Source organism: Petaurus breviceps, unplaced genomic scaffold, assembly GCF_028583685.1.
Source record: "Petaurus breviceps papuanus isolate PSGF00001 unplaced genomic scaffold, PetGlider_PUasm1.0 490, whole genome shotgun sequence".
Classification (NCBI taxonomy): Eukaryota; Metazoa; Chordata; class Mammalia; order Diprotodontia; family Petauridae; genus Petaurus; species Petaurus breviceps.
Window position 1 is genome coordinate 24,964,945 of NW_027186352.1, and position 17,016 is coordinate 24,981,960.

Consider the following 17,016-nt stretch of genomic DNA (forward strand, 5'->3'; position numbering starts at 1 on the left):
GGCTCAGCATCCTTCCCATGTCATTTCATCTAAAAGTCCATTAGGGAATGTGGAAGCAGAGAGGGGACTCCGTGAACAGAACTTTAGACTTGGAGTCAGGAAAACCTGAATCCCAATCCTGATCTAGCCATGTCTCACTGGACAAGTCAGCTTCCCCATCTGTACGATGGGGACAATAAAGGCACCTACCTCCCAGGGTAATTATGAGGATCAAAGAAGAACGTTCTTAGTCAGTCGTTTCAGTTGTGTCCTACTCTTTGTGACCCCATTTGGGATTTTCTTGGCAAAGATAATGGAGGGGTGTGCCATTTCCTTCTCCAGCTCATTTTACAGATGAGAAAACGGAAGCAAACAGTGTAAAATGACTTGCCCAGGGTCACACAGCTAGTAAGCGTCTGAGGGCAGATTTGAACTCAGTAAGGTGAGTCTTCCTGACTTCAGGTCCAGTGCTCTAGGTATGTACTCTGGCACCCCCTGGTTGCTCCAGTCTTGTACTGTAAGACCCAATAATTAATCATTGCAAGGGCCATTTGGATTAAAGGTCTCAGCTAGGTAACACAGTGGATAGAACATTGGGCCTAAAAGTCAGAAAAAACTGAGTTCAAATCTCTTTTCAGACATTAGCTGTGTGACCCTGGGCAAGTCACTTTACTTTGTCTCAGTTTCCTCATCTGTAAAATGAGCTGGGGAAGGAAATGGAATTCAGGTTTTCTTGATTCCAAGTCTGAAGGTCTCCAATGCAGTTTCCTCATCTGTAAAATGGGGACAATAATGAGCATACCTCCCAGAGGGATTATGAAGATCAAATAAGAATGTCATTCCTGTTCAGCTGTTTCAGGTATGTCTGACTGGAGAGTAGAGAGAGCAGAGGATGGGAAATCAGTGAGGACATTATCATGATGGCCCAGGTCACATTCCTGGTCCAGTCAAGTCAACCACATTAAATTAGAGCCAACTGTGTGCCAGGTACTATGGTAACCACAGACAAGCCTGGAGGACCCCAAACCAGACAGTAGCTGTGGTGGTTTAGAAGAGGGACCAGATGCAAAAGATGCTGTGGGAAAGTCACATGAGAGAGTTCAGAGCCAGGGTCTGGTCCTTGCTGCTGGCCGCCACACTGCTGCTAGAGGAAGCTAGTTGTTCCCTTGGATTGGTGAAGCTCTTGGGGCATGTGCTCATTGAGTGTGGGAGCCAGAAGGAAACCCAGAGATCATCTGCAGAAGCAGCTGCTCAAGGAGGGGCAATGGCAATGGTTCTAGAATCAGGAGTTCAAATCTCAGCCAGCACTTCACCTCACCTCCCTGCTCCTCACACAGGTAGGAAGCATGAGAAGTGCTCTAGTGTCTGTGGACAGATGGGCCTGGGAGGGGTACTTGGGGAAAGAGCTGACTCCTCAGGACTTCCTTCTGCCTGCTTGGGTTCCTGAAGAGCCCATGGCCTTCATCAGAGTCTCTCTTCTCTGCCCCCGCTCAGCACCCCCTATGGGGAACCAGCCCAGCATGCTGCTGCCTCTAGCTGCTGCTATGAATTCCTTCTTAGCTTGCTTAAGAAGATGATCTCTTGCGTGTGGCCAAATTTCCTGGTTTATCCAACAAAGCTTATAGGAACTCATCGAGTTCATTGCCTTTTCCACATTTCGTCTAAGGCTTATTAAAGGACTGATGGGGCATCTGATCACTTACTGTAAGTGGGGGAGGTAAAGTTGTCCCTTGTTTGTTTTTCAAAGATAGGGTCTCCATATTTGCCCAGATTGGGCCATCCATGGAGTCTCTTTCTCTGCTACTGCCAGGCTCACAAACTTGGTTTCTGAGCTGCACTGGTTCCTCCCCACTTTCCTTCCCCTCCTGGAGGCTCAGGAGATTGGGACCAGACTCAGTGTAGACTTTTGATCTAAGCTTCAGCCATCCTACAGCTTAGAATTCCCTCCAGCCTTCCCACCAGCCTTAGCCTTCCCCTCCCAGCACCACAAGCCCAGTCCCAGCCCTCTTCTTTTTATAGATGGGGAAACGGAGGAACATGGATCCAAAGTGACTGAAGGCTTCACGGCTAGTGAGGTAGAGAGCCAAACGCCGATCTTCTGACTGGCTTCTGTCCACACCCACTCCATTGCCTCATCCAGGGCCTGAATTTCCGGCCCTGAGATTCACTGAGAGTCTAGCCATAGCGAGCATTTAACAATATACAGTACAAAAGGATGCTATTTTTCCTGCTTCATGAAGTACTTAATTGTGAAACGTGGGATTCTCCCTCTGGGAACTGAATTCATCTTCTCCACACCCCTTAGACCAAGGCCACCTTCCCATCATTAGAAGATAATGACATTGAACTTCCACTAATCCAGGGCAACCTCCCACTGGGAGCTACACTGGTGAGAGCGTGTCTCCAATTAGGAGTCCCTGAAGCTCTGCACTTGGACCCTGCACCTCTCCAAGGGCCATTTATGACTGCCCTTGGCTGCCCCAGGGGCTTCAGCTGATCAGGGGAGTGCATTTTCTCTTTGAGTTGGGCCTAATCAAGGCAGAGGGGAAACCAGAGCAGAGGTGTAACACCTACTATGCATCCCCTCTGGGCTCATCGTCATGGTAGATACACAGAAAATGGGTTTGACCCACGAGGAGTTTGTAGCCCTATTTTAACATGGGAGTGAGCATAGAGACTGGATGTATGATGTCATCAATTCAAGGCACTTCCAGATGAGGGAATTACCCGTACCAGTGCAGGTCAAGCCAATAAGCGTTTATTAAACACCCACTGTGTGTTGTCAGGCACTTTGCTAAACCTGCTCTCAATGCAAACAACTATGTACAAGGCTAAGGAGGCCTGAGCAAGGCTCCACCCTCCCCACTAAGCCTACAGCCTTAGAGAATGGAGCCCGAGCAAGTTGCCCAGGGTCACATAGCTAGTAGTAAATAGAAAAGGGTGATCCAAATTCACATCTCCTGATGCCAAACCCAGCTCTGTCCACTAACCCATATTCTGGGGGTTGATAGACATTTATTAAGTTGAATCGGAGGCTTCTTCTAGCTCAGTCCACACAGAGTGGTTGTTGTTAGGGCCAAACCTTCCTGGACCCCTCTTGCATATAGCCCTGAAGGCCTGCCCACAGGATTAGTACTAGAAGATCTTTACCCTTTAAGTTAATTGGTGGGCTGGTCCTTCTGTGTGTCGAGATTCTTCTCTTAGAATTCCCTCAAGCCTTCCTGCCAGCCTTAGCCTCCCCAGCAGTACCCCCAAGCCCAGCCCCAGCCCTCCTGTTTTTATACATGGGAAACTGAGTCAAATGGTGCCAAAGTGACTTACTTAGGGCTTCATGGTTCATAAGGGATGGAATTGAACCTTGATATTCTGGTTCCCAGCCTACATCTAATGTGTACCAAGATTCTTATTAATAATTACTACTAATCATTATAGTAATCAAATAATAATAAAGTATAATTAATTAGATAATTTGTTTATTAGATATTTTAAATAATATTTTAGTGCAAATAGGATTTGAATTGCTTTATTTTTTTAAGTCTTGGTTTAACATTTTGTGATGTGGTGATTCAGAGGTCTGGGTCAAAGTTAAGTTTATTTTAATCCTCAGTTTTAGTGGCTATCATAGTGAGAAAAGAGACCTCACAAAGATTCTTTGATCCAAATAGAAAAAAAAAATATGGCATTGTTGATGCTTACAAAATCATGATATAGCCATTTTTCAATCTCAGCCACCAAGTGGGCTGAAATTTTTGTTGAATTTTGACTAGTAAATTCTACCTTCCCTGATGTCAATTGTTCTCACAAACTAATCAAAAGGTGTTAGGTTTTAATATTTTTAACAAATGGACCCACTTAATCATCTGAAGCTCTTCCTTTGTGATGGAGACATCAGTTAGCTAGCTATCCAGTGACAAGGAGAAGTTCTAAGGCCTTTAAGTTTAGGGTTGTATTCTTCTATCTCACCCACTACACATGGCAGGTGCAAATGCGTGTGCACACACACAAAGTTACTGCCCTCTCTGTGTGTGCATATATACATACATATACACATCTACTTGTGTGTGTGTGTGTGTGTGTGTGTGTGTGTGTAGAGAGAGAGAGAGAGACAGAGACAGAGAGTGAGTACCCTGTGTGTGTATATGTGGATGGGGTGGGAGAGACAGAGACAGACAGACAGAGAGAGAGAGAGACAGAGAGAGAGAGAGACAGAGAGACAGAGACAGAGAGAGAGAGAGACAGAGAGAGAGACAGAGAGAGGGAAAGAGAGAGAGGGAGGGAGTGAGAGAGGGAAGGAGAGAGAGAGAGACAGAGAGAGAGAGAGGAGAGAGAGCAGCACCTTTGCGTGTGTGTGTATATATGTCTTCATTTATAGGATTTCACTATATATATATATATATTATACATATAGGAAGGCAGTAACTTTGTAGATGTTTATAGATACATGGCTATATATATATAAAGTTATATATGCAAAGTTATTTTTAGATATAATATATACATAGAGTTAGAGATATTCACCAAGATGCTTTCCTACCCACATGCGTTTGTGTATATGCACCCCCCCCCCCCCCCCCCCCCCCAACACACACACAGTTATTGCTGTCTCTATAGGGCGGGCAGTCATTTTTCATTTCCTCATCTTTTTACCTAGTGATCTATCCATTCATTATCTGTGTGTATATTTAGAATAGGTTTCACAGAATCACAGACCCTTCAGGTTTTGGATGGGGCTGAAGACTAGTCTCATGTACTCTCTTGTCACTGGTCATTATACCATCCAGGCCATATCATGGAATATTTCATTCTCCATCTATAGAATGGGAAGCCCATAGTATGAGAAGGTTTGGTGTACTTTTTGCAAAGAGCTAGGAGGCAGAAGAGAAATATGAGCCTTGGGGCTGTTCTAAGAGGCGCAGGAAGTGGTCGAGGAAGGAAAGAAACGAAGCAGAGAAGGCTGTGTGCAGCTATTTTGGGGTAAAAAAAATATCTGCGTGGCCCAAAGTCAGTAACAGCCTCAGACAAGAAGAAAGAAAATGGCAGCAGCAATTTCTTTGGGGGATGCTGGAGGGAGAAATCCACTCTATCCACGAGAGGAATGTTACGAATCCACACTACATTTTAATTTGTAAAATAGAAAAATCAATTACAGTGTGTTTTCTTGTGAGTTAAATGGATATGTATGGAAATAATGGAATGGAGAGGGAAGGTCTGGGTCTGAAATTTTATCAGGATAGAGAGATCTCTCTACAACTTGCAATTCATCCATAATCTATGGTCTTAATTGCCTCTGGCATTGACAAATCAAGTAACTTGGCCCCTTGGGCATATCAGCGGGCTGACTAATCAGAGGCATGATTTGAACCCAAGTCTTCCTCATTCCAAGGACTGCCCTCTACCCACCCCCCCCCATCCTTTTTTGTTGTTCAGTTGTTTCAGTTGTATACAACTGTCCATGGTCCCATTTGGGGTTTTCTTGACAAAGATACTGGAGTACTTTGATATTTTCTTCTCCAGCTCATTTTACAGATGAGAAAACTGAGGCAAACAAGATTAAGTAAGTTGCCCAAGTTCATTATTCTGCCCTACATAAAATGAGACAGAAAGAGGGACCACACACACACACACACACACACACACACACACACACACACAGAGGGAAGAAAGGTGGAGCAGAAGAGAAAGAGGGTGAGAAAGAATGGTTCAGAAATTATTCATAAGAGATTTTGGAAGGCATGGTGAGTTTTTGAAGGTGGGGGATGGGAAGAGAAATCAAGGAGGGTCCTCAGGACAATGTGCAGACCTTCTGTGGCAAACTTTTGGAAGAATACGGACATGAGTCACATAGAATGGGCAGGCATGGATGGGCCATGTGCATCTTCCAAGAGCTTTCTCACTTAACGCTATCACAATCCACTTGAATATTGGGGAACAGAATTGTAACTAGCCATGCTTGTGTCCTAAGGCAAGAGGCATTGAAGCCCACTCCCTCACAATAAGCTTTTATAAGAAACTCAGTTGGAGAGGGAGGTCATTCCTCATGAATGGAGATGTGACTAGGGAAGAAGTAAGCAAACCCCACTGGCTAGCTTCTACTGTTAAATTTTTTACTAAGTAGATTCTAAACTCAGTTGTTTCTGAAATGCAAGGGCTGCCAGTGGCCCCTAAATTTCAGCACCCTGCAGGAAATGCAGAAACCCAGATTGCTGCATCCTCATTGCAACACTGTTGAGCAGCATTCCCTGAGGTCTGGTACACGATAGCACAAATCTCTAAGAGTCCCTAGAAGAAGCAGTGTCATGGAAATATCATTAGCCATGGAGGCAGAGGATGATAGATCTGTTAGTATAAGGCACCTCACCTTCAGCACATCTAGTCTAACCTGTTCAATTCACAAATAAAGAAACTGAGGCTTGCCCAAAGTCATATCAGTGCTCACTATGTGGGAGGATGGGTGTTTTGATGGACTCGAGAACTGGGGTGAAAAAGAAGGCATGGGAGAAAAGAAGCCGACTGGCTCCTGAGACACTGACTACTTGGGTGACCTTGGCCAAGGCTCTGTGGGCTCTTGGGCCTCAGTTTCCTCATCTATAAAATAAGGAGATTGGATTAGATGGCCTCTGAAGTTCCAAGGTCCAACGCTATTTAATGGGGGAAAAGTTTACAGTTAAACCCTGAGATAGCCAGAAAATTTAGTTAACCCAAGGAGATAGTTTCCCAAGTGGGCATTAAGGTTTGGGCCATGATCTCTGGATTCAGCACTCATTAGTGGTAGCAAATGCTGACCCCATCAATGACATAAATATCCCACTACCTTGATCCAAGGGCAGTTTTTAGCCTTAGATTTTAGCAGATTTTAGCCTTATTTGGGAATTCTTTGAGTGGGAAGGACTACCCTAAGCTTTTACTAATTTTCCATTGTGTTGCCTCTTATAGAATCATGGGACAATCAAGGAATGACATCTACTCCCCAATGGGGCTAATTAAAGCAGAAATTTCCACTGGCCATTTCCCAAGCTTATTTCTCTTGGAAAAATTGAGATTCTGTAATTGTTCAATTTGATTTGGGACTGAGGGCCTAGATTCATGGTGGGAATCATGAAGTCAAAGGAAAAAGTACATGATAGGCGATGTTTAGGCAGCTAGAGAGTTCAGTGGACAGCTCCAGGCCTGGAGTCAGGAAGACTCAGGAAGACTGTGTGATCCTGGGCAACTCACTTACCGCTGTCTGCCTCAGTTTCCCCATCTGTAAAATGAACTGCAAGAGGATAATGACAAACCACTCTAGGATCCAAAAAGACCCACATGGGGTCATAAAGAATCAGATATAACTGAAAACACCTGAACAACAACAAATGATGTTTATCCTCAAATCTGGGTGACCTGGAATCGTAAAGATCTGGGTTCAAGCCCAGACTCTGACACTTATTAGCTATGTGAGCACAGGCAGCTCTCTGGGGCTCAATGTATAGAATGAGGATAACTACCCCTGTGGCAAAAACTTCACAATGAAACTCCAGCTAATGTTGATAAAGTGCTTTGCAAACTTTCAAATGCCATCCAAATGACAGTCACTATCACTTTTTTTTTAAAGCAATCAGGGTTAAGTAAGTTGCTCAAGGTTACACATCCAGTTATTTCTGGGTGTGGTGCTAAGTGTCTGAGCCCGGATTCGATCCCCAGGTCATCCTGACACTCGCTGAGCCACCTGGCTTCCCCTAAGCAATTGGGGTTAAGTAACTTGCTCAACGTTACATGGCCAGTTATTTCTGGGTGGGTGCTAAGTGTCTGAGCCTGGATTTGAACCCAGGTCATCCCGACACTGGAGCCGGTGCTCTTACTCGCTGAGCCACTTGGCCGCCCCTAAGCAATTGGGGTTAAGTAACTTGCTCAAGGTTACACGGCCAGTTATTTTTGGGTGTGGTGCTGAGTATCTGAGCCCGGATTTGATCCCCAGATCATCCCGACAATGTCTGGCACCCACAGGGACAGTGTGGCACAGTGGAAATCACACTGGTTTGGGACTCAGGAACACAGAATTCACATCTCACCTTTAACCCTTCCGAGCCGGGTGATTACAGGCAAGTCCATAGGTAGGTCCTGATACAGGGGAATGTGAATCCTATGAAGTAAACACATGCATTTGAATTTGCACTATTCAAAGTCAGAATTATGTAAACTGTGGTCATTGGTTCCAGCCCAATGGAATTTGAATAATGCAACCACTTTATAGGATTTTTTATTTGCACTAATAGGGACATGGCTGCACTTAACTAAACTCAGTACCATTCATTAATTTTTTTTTCTTTTTGGAGGGGGAAGGCAAAGCAATTGGGCAATTGGGGTTAAGTGACTTGCCCAAGGTCACACAGCTATAAGTGTTAAGTATCTGAGGCTGGATTTGAACTCAGGTCCTCCTGACTCCAGGGCCAGTGCTCTATTCACAGCTGCCCCAACATTCATTAATTTTAAAAGAAGCTGTGAGCACTGGGCTTGGAGTCAGAAAGACCTGAGTTCAAATCTGGACTTAGACACCACTAACTACATGACCCATGTAAATCACTTACCTGCTGGCTGCTTCAGTTTCCTCAAATGTAAAATAACAATAATAGTAGTAGTATCTCAGTAGTATCTCAGGGCTGTAGTGAGGATCACATGAGAAAACATTTGCAACATGCTTAGCATAGCACCCAGCATATAGTAGGTACTTAATAAGTGCTTCTCCCCTTCATTTGTTAAGCAGTCACAGTGATGCAAGCAATTGCACTGCCAGGCTTAACCCCTGTGAGTGCTGGTCAGGAGGGCATAGCTGCTCCCTCTTTCCCCAGATGACGGCTGGGCTGAAAGGAGGACCCGTGATCCCAGGGTTCTTGTACTTATTAAGGGAAATCATTCAATTATCCCCACTTTATAGACCACGAAACTGAGTCTCAGAAAGGCTTAATAACTTAACCAATTTCAGATCTGTAATAAGTGTCCAACGTGAGAGGCAAACTCCTCTTCCTGACTCCAAGTCCAGAATGTACTCCCCTGTAGCCCCCTTACCATCCTCTTACCTTTGAAAAAGCCTTACCTGATTCTTCTCCAAAGGGTTCTCCCTCCTGAAATTTCAGTAGAGTATTTTGTCTGAATGTGTCATTTACCCACTCACTCCCTGCTTTGTATTAAACTCATTTGTGGACACCTCCCCTCAGCTGGTTATAAACTTAAGGGCAGGGATTGTAAGTTTTTTTTTATCTTGGAATCCTCTGTGCTAGTGTGATATTACAAATAGTTGGTGCAAAATAAATGTTTACTGAATTAAATTGGACGAGGGGGATGAGGTAGATGACAGATATCTTAGACCTTGACCTCAGCTGGGCTGTATGGGCAACAATCTTCCCTGAATAGGAAGGAGAAATCAATGATTAACTATGTATTTATCAAGTGGCTTATGCAAAGGGAGACAAAGACAAGCACCAAACAGCCCCTGCCCTCAAGGACCTTACATTCTACTGAAAGGATTGGGGAGAGTACATTTCAGATATAGGGAATGACTTGGGCAAAGGCCTGGAGGTGGGAGATTGAACTGAGACTTTGTTATTTCAAATCCAGTGCTTTTCCACAATTCCACAGTTGCATTTATAGATTTCACCTGGAAAATACTTTATAGATTATCTAGCCCAAGGGTTGCTTCTCTGGAGTCTGTGAACTTGGCTTTTAAATATAGTCAATCTTCACCATTCGCAGTTTTAATGTTAGCACTTCCAGCATTTGGTGATTCTGTTAGTAGCCTCATTTTCACTTTCAGCTTGGCAACCACACAGCAGCTATGCACCATAGAGAAGAATGGAGAGGCCCAATGACCACAATTTTATAGAGCAGTTGGCTTCCTACTAGGTGCTTCACTGGTCTCATTCGCCTTGCCATTGTAGAGGAAAGAATTTCTCGTGCATGTGTTGCCTATTTTCATTGTTCTAGAAAACTCAAGTTTTGTGCTGCAATTATGCCCTCAAAGGACAGTGCAAGTCCTCTGGGCTCCCAGCCCGTGTGCTAAGTCACTGATGTGGTTTAGTGAGGAAACAAAGGTGTTAGGGAATGTCTGCAGCTGCTGTCGGCTTTGAGTTTGGAGTTAACGAATTGATGATTCGTTATATTTGCAAAAAGAAGGAAAACATTTATAAAAGTATTCATGAATCCACTCCGGAAAGTTTAACAGAATTATATTATTATTAATAATTATTGTTGTATTAATAATTATTATAAATTAATATTGTTGATTCTATTAATTGTATTATCAGAATTAATATTTGGTTAGAAAGAATTCTATGCAGAAAAGAGTATTTTCAGCCATCGCTAGTGAAAGATTACAGTTTTTGATGATGGTGGGAATCTAACCTATTTTCTGCAAGTTCAATGTATCAGCATTAGAGGCTGTTGACTATCTGTGTCATTTTCTTGGGCCATCATCCCCATGAAAGTTGAGGATTGACTGTATTTTGAAAACTACATTTCAATGTAATTGATTTTCTTTATGATTGTATATATTCCATGTTATACATTTCAAAAAAGAAGTGGTGACTAGATCTCAGCAGACTGCCAAAGGGGTCCAAGATACAAATCTAGCCTAATTTGCTCATTTTACACATGAGGAAACAGACCTAGACAAGGTAAGTGGCTTACCTGAGGTCACATAGCAAGTATATATGTATATATATAAAAACACAATATACACACATGTATGTTTCTGTGCGTGTATACAAACATGTATACACATGTGTGTACACCTGTAGATATTGTGTACATATGTATGCATACATATACACATGCATGCAAATGTAACTAAGGCTAGAACACAGGCCTCCTGGATGCCAGTACACAATTGTGCAGCTGGTGCTTAGAAGTGGGCCCCAAACCCAAGTCCCTTGGCTTCAGGACAAGTGGTCTTAGACACTGCACTACATAAAATCAAGTGGATAAATGAAGGAAAGGGTTAAACAGAATCTTCTCTAAATTCCTTCTGGTTCTGACATTCTAAGACAGGCCTTCTTCCTACTTCCATGCTTTCGCCCATGCTGTTCCTCCTGCTTATGATGCCCTTTCCTCTTTTCTCTCTCCTCTCCACTTATCCAAACCTTCATGCTATAGGGAGCCAACATCAATCCTCTTTGCTCGAAGAAGACATCCTGTTTCTTTACCACACATCAGTGTAAAGTGAGACAATTAAGGCAAAGATCCAAGCTAGAAGAAACCTCAAGGAGCATTTAGTTCAGCTTTTCCATTTCCCAGAGGTGGTAGCCGAGACCCCAAGAGGTTGAACAACTTGCCACGGTCACACAGGTAAGAGCCAAGTAAGGACTTGAACCCAAGTCCTCTTACTCCAGAGCTAAGGCTCCTCATTTAAACTTCCTTGCACTAATGTGAGGGATAGGGCTCTGGGCTTAGAACCCTCTTTTTCCCAGATCCTCTGGGCGTTCCCCATGCCACTATTATCATCAGTCCAACTCCAATGGTCCACAGTGGCTTAATTCTGAATACTAATGATTTAACATGTGATCGATTTGTCTCCCCAACTAGACTGGAAGTGCCCTGAGGACAGGGCATCTCCTGCCCTCCCGTAAGGACTAGTTGGCATACAGCAGGTGCTTCACAAGCACTCATCGGCTACTTAGCCAGAAATATAATCTTCCAAGCAATCCCACTGATATGGCCAAGGATCTTTCTTTGGTTATTCATTAGGAGAACTCCCAGTGGCCTCCTCTCAAGTGAGGGCAGCCATGGTTGTCATTCATTCATCTCAGAACCAGTCAGAGAATCAATCTTGGTCCAGTTGCTAGGAAACCCCATCTTTGAAGTGGGAGTTCAGGATCAATCTCCTCCCGCTTTAGAGAGCAAGTATTTAAGTAAATTACTTCCTCAGAAATATTGATTCATTCCAAAGACATTTAAACAATATGGAAAATGACTGGATTTCTGTGTGTGAGCCATGTCTATCCAGTGGTGTTGGAAAAGAATGACACCCTTACAAATATGTATGTACACAGAAAAGCCAGATTTTGTTTGGCCGGGTAAATAGCAGGCTTAAATACAGTCTAAAGTTCTATTTATATAATGAACTCTCATGGTCCGTTGCATAAATAATGTCTTCAGAACTGTGTAAATATGCATTTATGTGTAGTTGCCTTTGTGAACTTTCATAAGAATTTTGGTTTTATAATTACACCAAGGCTGAGTTTATATTGGTAAATAAAGCATTGGGAAGAGGGGAACTTAATTCCTAGCAGAGCAGCATCTGAACCACAACGTGTCCTTCATTTTTTATTTTTATTTTTCCTGAGAACACATCTTGAAAATCCTCAAGCTGTCTTAACAGCCTCAGAGTTTTGCAAATGGCTCCTTCCGCTAGCTGGCCACTGGCTTCCCAAGTGGTCTTGGACAATGGGAAAGCTCACGGCAGAGGAGGGATGCCCGCCAGCTTGTGAAAATTTTTCTGCAAGAACTTTTGGCTGCCTTAACTGCCTAAAGCAAATGTTTGTTTTCTGCGGCACTCCAATCAAATGCTTTTGTGTGAAAACACTTGCTAGGGAAACAAATGTTTGTTTTGGTAATCTCCATTTGGACAGTTGGAACATTCCCACTTAAGATATTGGTTCTCCGAGATAGATGTTTTCTTTGGAAAATGAGACTTCGGCTCAAGAATGTGACTTAAATCTAGCCAGCAAGGAAATGAGGTGAAGGTGGCCTCATTCATTCTCTACACACCCCCTTCTCTGAATTACTAGGACTAGTGAAAGGGTGAATTATTTTTTACTCTATCCTGTAATGTTGAGACTTAAAAACAAAGTGTGAGAAGTTTAAAAATTGCATGTCTTCCTAGAAGTGTATGAGGCTTAAGAATGTCCAAAACCAGCCCTTGAGAGACTATTTAATCTGATATGAATAATTAAGTAGTCTTTTCTGATCGAACAGCCCATGTGTTGTGAATTACACTTTCAGTCAGGCTTAGTACAAACTGATCTCTGTTCGATAAAAGATTCCTTCTTAGGAACCACTCTTGTCTGTCCATGCTAATCGAAAAGAGGAATGATGCAGATAAATGCAAAATCCATGCTGGTCTGGGAACGTTCAGGGGGTGGAAGGGGGTGGGGAGTAGCCAATTTTAGCATCCTTATTATAGGAAAAATTAAAGGCATGGACCATTAGAGCTAGAAGGAACCTTCTAGCTCTAATGCAGTTCATCTGTCATTTCTAGAGAAGGAAAACGGAGATAGAAAATGAACAAGTGATTGGCTCAAGGTCATGTAATGAGTTAGGGGCAGAAATGGGGCAAAAGTCCAAGTTTCTTGGATTCCAGGTCTGGGTTCACTGGAACCGCCCACCACACTTTCCAACCAACTTTGTCTCCTTGGCTCCACACCAAATGATGAGGTGGGATGGAGACAGTAAAGGAAATAAGTTTGAGCTCTATCTTTTTATCACCCTTGATCCTGCATCTATAAAAGTAAAATGTAATTGTATCTGTCAGGCCTGAAGCCTAAAAACAGAAGGAAAAATCATAAAATTGACAAATCAAGGGCTTGTGGCACATTGATTGTCCAGGCTAAGCGTCTGTTATTTAAAAAGGAAAAAACAACAACATATACTTTGCCTTAATTAAAGGCTTTAGTACCTAGGAGTATGTTTGAATTTTCACTCTTACGTTTGATTTTGCCTTATTGCGTTTTTTTTACCAGATGCAGCTAATACTTTCATATGTTGACACTTGTTATTAAAAAGAAGATTTTTATGACAGATTCATTTTAATTTTCTGATTATCCTTAGAAGCTACACTGTGACATCTTTAGCTATTGCAAGACTCCTTTCAGAAGCTACCCCTTAACTTGTTCTCATATTTAAATTGTGTCCCCAAAGGATGGCTTCTATTTCAGGTTCAAAGATACTCTTTGAGCAGGTTTTCCTAAAACTATAGTTTAAAAGCCCCCATCAGTGTATTTACCCTTGATAGTTAGCCAGTAGATGTAATTAGCTCAAAGCAAAGGTATTTCCTAAAATGGAATATGACAAACAGAAGCTACAAAATATTTCCTCTGTAAACCTCTCTCACAAATATACATAGTATCAATGGGAAGAAGGGGCACATATATAGAGTATCCTGGGAGTCAAGGGTACACACGTGGCAAATGTGGCCAAGATGACATTCCTCTAGTAGTAAAGATTCCTGATGGCCTTTCCCTTTTCATGGAAGGGAACTGCTTCCCTTTGAGAATGGTGTCTCCACTTGGTGGGGAGATCAAATAAATCTTTCCCCCATATACTTCCCTCTAGCAGAGACTCAGGGGTAATTGCGCAAAGTTGTCTCTTAGGACTGGTAAATTTGCTTTTTAAGAGATATCAGATAGGATGTCGATTTATAGTCAACCAATGGTAAATTACTTCTCTAATTCCATATGGGAAATGTCATCACACTTTGTAAGGGATAGTAGGGCACAGACACATCTTTGTACTTTCCATTTTGTACATGAATACTTTTCTTTGTACCTGTTCCCTAATGTAATTTTATCAGTGAGGCTGATGGGGGAGGGAGAAAGGGACCAATTCCTCTCCCAAACCTTCCACTCCACTTTGAAGTCCAAAACCAAACCAATGTCAAATAAGAGTAGCTTTGTGCTTGATTAAAATTCAAGATATTTTAGGCGTTGGTTCAGTGTTTGGGGAAGGGCACTGGATTTGTAGTAAAAAGCTTTGGGTTTGTGTTCTAACTCTATTACTTATTAACTGTACCTTAAGTACAAATCACCCTCTCTGGGCCTTTGTAAAATGAAGGTTGAACTCTATGGTTCCTAAGGTCCCTTTCAGCTAAATCTATGATTCTGAACATTTGATAATTTCATTTATTTGGGCCTTGGTTTTTTCTCGTTCATAAAATGAAGTGGCCTAGCTTGTCCTACAAGGTCTCTTCTACCTTGAAAATAATTTCACCCTAGTTTAAATATTATTTAAACAAGAGACCATGAAAGTTTTCTTCACATTAGTAGAATCAGACAATATTTGGGGTTGGTTTTTTCCTCTAATTTATCCTGCTGATTAAGACCTGGGTTTTCAATGCCAAAGCATATGTATAATCACCCCCTCTTTACCCCCTAATGCACATTTACTGTATCAACAAACCAGCAGCTGAACTGGAAATATACAAACCATCCAAATGTAAATTAGCAAAAGAAACATTTTCATGATTATAGGCAACGTTTTTTTCTAATGGTATCTTGACCGGGGCAAGAGCTTCAAACTCTAGTTAGTCCCATTATCATCTGAGAATGAAAAATCATCTCCCCATCATTCAGGAAGAAATAAACTTTTAAGTAAACAAACAGATAAGTCAATGCAAAAATAAATACAAAGTAATGGGGGAGAGGTAGGGAATCACGAATGCCTGGGAAAAAAATCAGGAAAACAACTGTTTTAAGCATAGTACCTGCTTATAAGTAGTGTAGTGGATATACTGAGTTTAAATCTGGTCTTAGACACTTACTGTGGGACCCTGGGCATTTAACCTGTATTTGCCTCAGTTCCTTATCTGTAAAATGGGGACACTGGAGAAGGAAATGGCAAGCCACTCTAGTATCTTTGCCAAGAAAACCCCATGGACAACATCAATGGGGGTCACATAAAGTCCAACATGATTGCAGTTTGCTCATAAATGGATGCCAAGTGAAGCATACTGAACTAGGAACACAATTTATATGAAGACTCCAAGAATGCGGGGGAAGACCACTTTGGAAGACTAGAGAACCCTGATGGTGCCATGATCAGACATGACTTCAAAGGCTTGATGATGATATTGATGATATATGCCTCAACCTCTTGTCAGAGAAGTGATACACGAGGTCAAGAAGGAGATGTGCATGTTTCAAACAGGGTCAACGGTCTGATTTGTTCTGAGTGTGATGTGACTTACAACGAGGATCTCTATTTGGGGGATGAGTGAATTAGTGAGTAAGATTAGGGATAAAAAAAAGGAATTTAAAGAAAACATTTTTAAAATACACTAAAGAAAATGATAGGCTATTCAGAAGATGACACAAACAGGGCAATTTTGTTACTACCGTGTCAATTTTATATGATAAAAAAACTGTCTACATCAAAAGGTCAGTTTCATGTTCTTTGTATATTGAAATGTTCATGGTTGTGAATAAGTGTGGTTAATAATACAAAGAAACTTTAAAAAATAAACTGGGGATATTTATTGCAGAAAAGTTTAAGGAGCTTGTGACCACTGTCTTCAAGTATTTGTGGGATTTTCATGTTGAAAAGGACTGAAACTTGCTCTGCTTTGCCCTAGAGAGAAGAACCACAAACCAAAAACAATGGAGGGAAGGTTCATTTAAGTTTGGAGCAATAAAAGAAAGATTTCCTAACCCTTAGCGCAGCCCCCACATGGAATGGGCTCCATCCCTAAAAGAGTTCAAGCAGAGACTGAATCACTATCAGGGATATTACAGAAATCACTGCTCTCAAAGGAGCCTTCTCTCCCTGCCTCCAGGAAGGCTTCTTTGGTTGCTCTCCCCCACCTTTGTTACTAAAGTCTCCCTTCTTAAATTACCTTGTTTTTAATGATCTCTTTACATGTTGTACTCCCTCAGTAGAACTGAAGATCCTTGAGCAAAGAACTCTTCCATGTAGCATCATGCTTTGCATATAGTAGGCTCTTAATATATGCTTTTTACACTGAATTACATGGAAGAACTCCCAGATTTTCTGGATGACATGAAATTCCTTGAGGTTATTTATATTTTTCCTGTATTTCTATTCCTTCTTACCTATTCCAAGCCAGCCAACAGAATAATTACTGAGCATCCTTTCCTTTATGTATTCAGTATAGTGGGAGAGCTGTGAAGAATGTTAAAAGCACTGAACTTGGAGCCCAAAGTCCTGGGTATAATTCTCAGCTGTTACCATGGCCAAGAGACACAAAGAACCACATAAGTGCTATTATTAGCAATTATTGTTATGTTGCTAGTTATTAGCAGTCTTCATCTTGAAATTACTTTGTGTTACATACCC

At 42.1% G+C, this 17,016-nt stretch overlaps 1 protein-coding gene across 1 annotated transcript in view; it reads right to left on the reverse strand.

The window, feature by feature from the left end:
- Positions 1-8,026: 8,026 nt before the first annotated feature.
- The window catches only part of RTKN2 (rhotekin 2), a 107,267-nt gene continuing 98,277 nt past the window's right edge, over positions 8,027-17,016 (reverse strand). Inside the window, exon 12 of the mRNA XM_069101857.1 lies at positions 8,027-8,098. Coding sequence (XP_068957958.1) covers positions 8,052-8,098 — 47 coding nt within the window. The 3' untranslated portion in view covers positions 8,027-8,051. The remainder of the gene's footprint in view (positions 8,099-17,016) is intronic.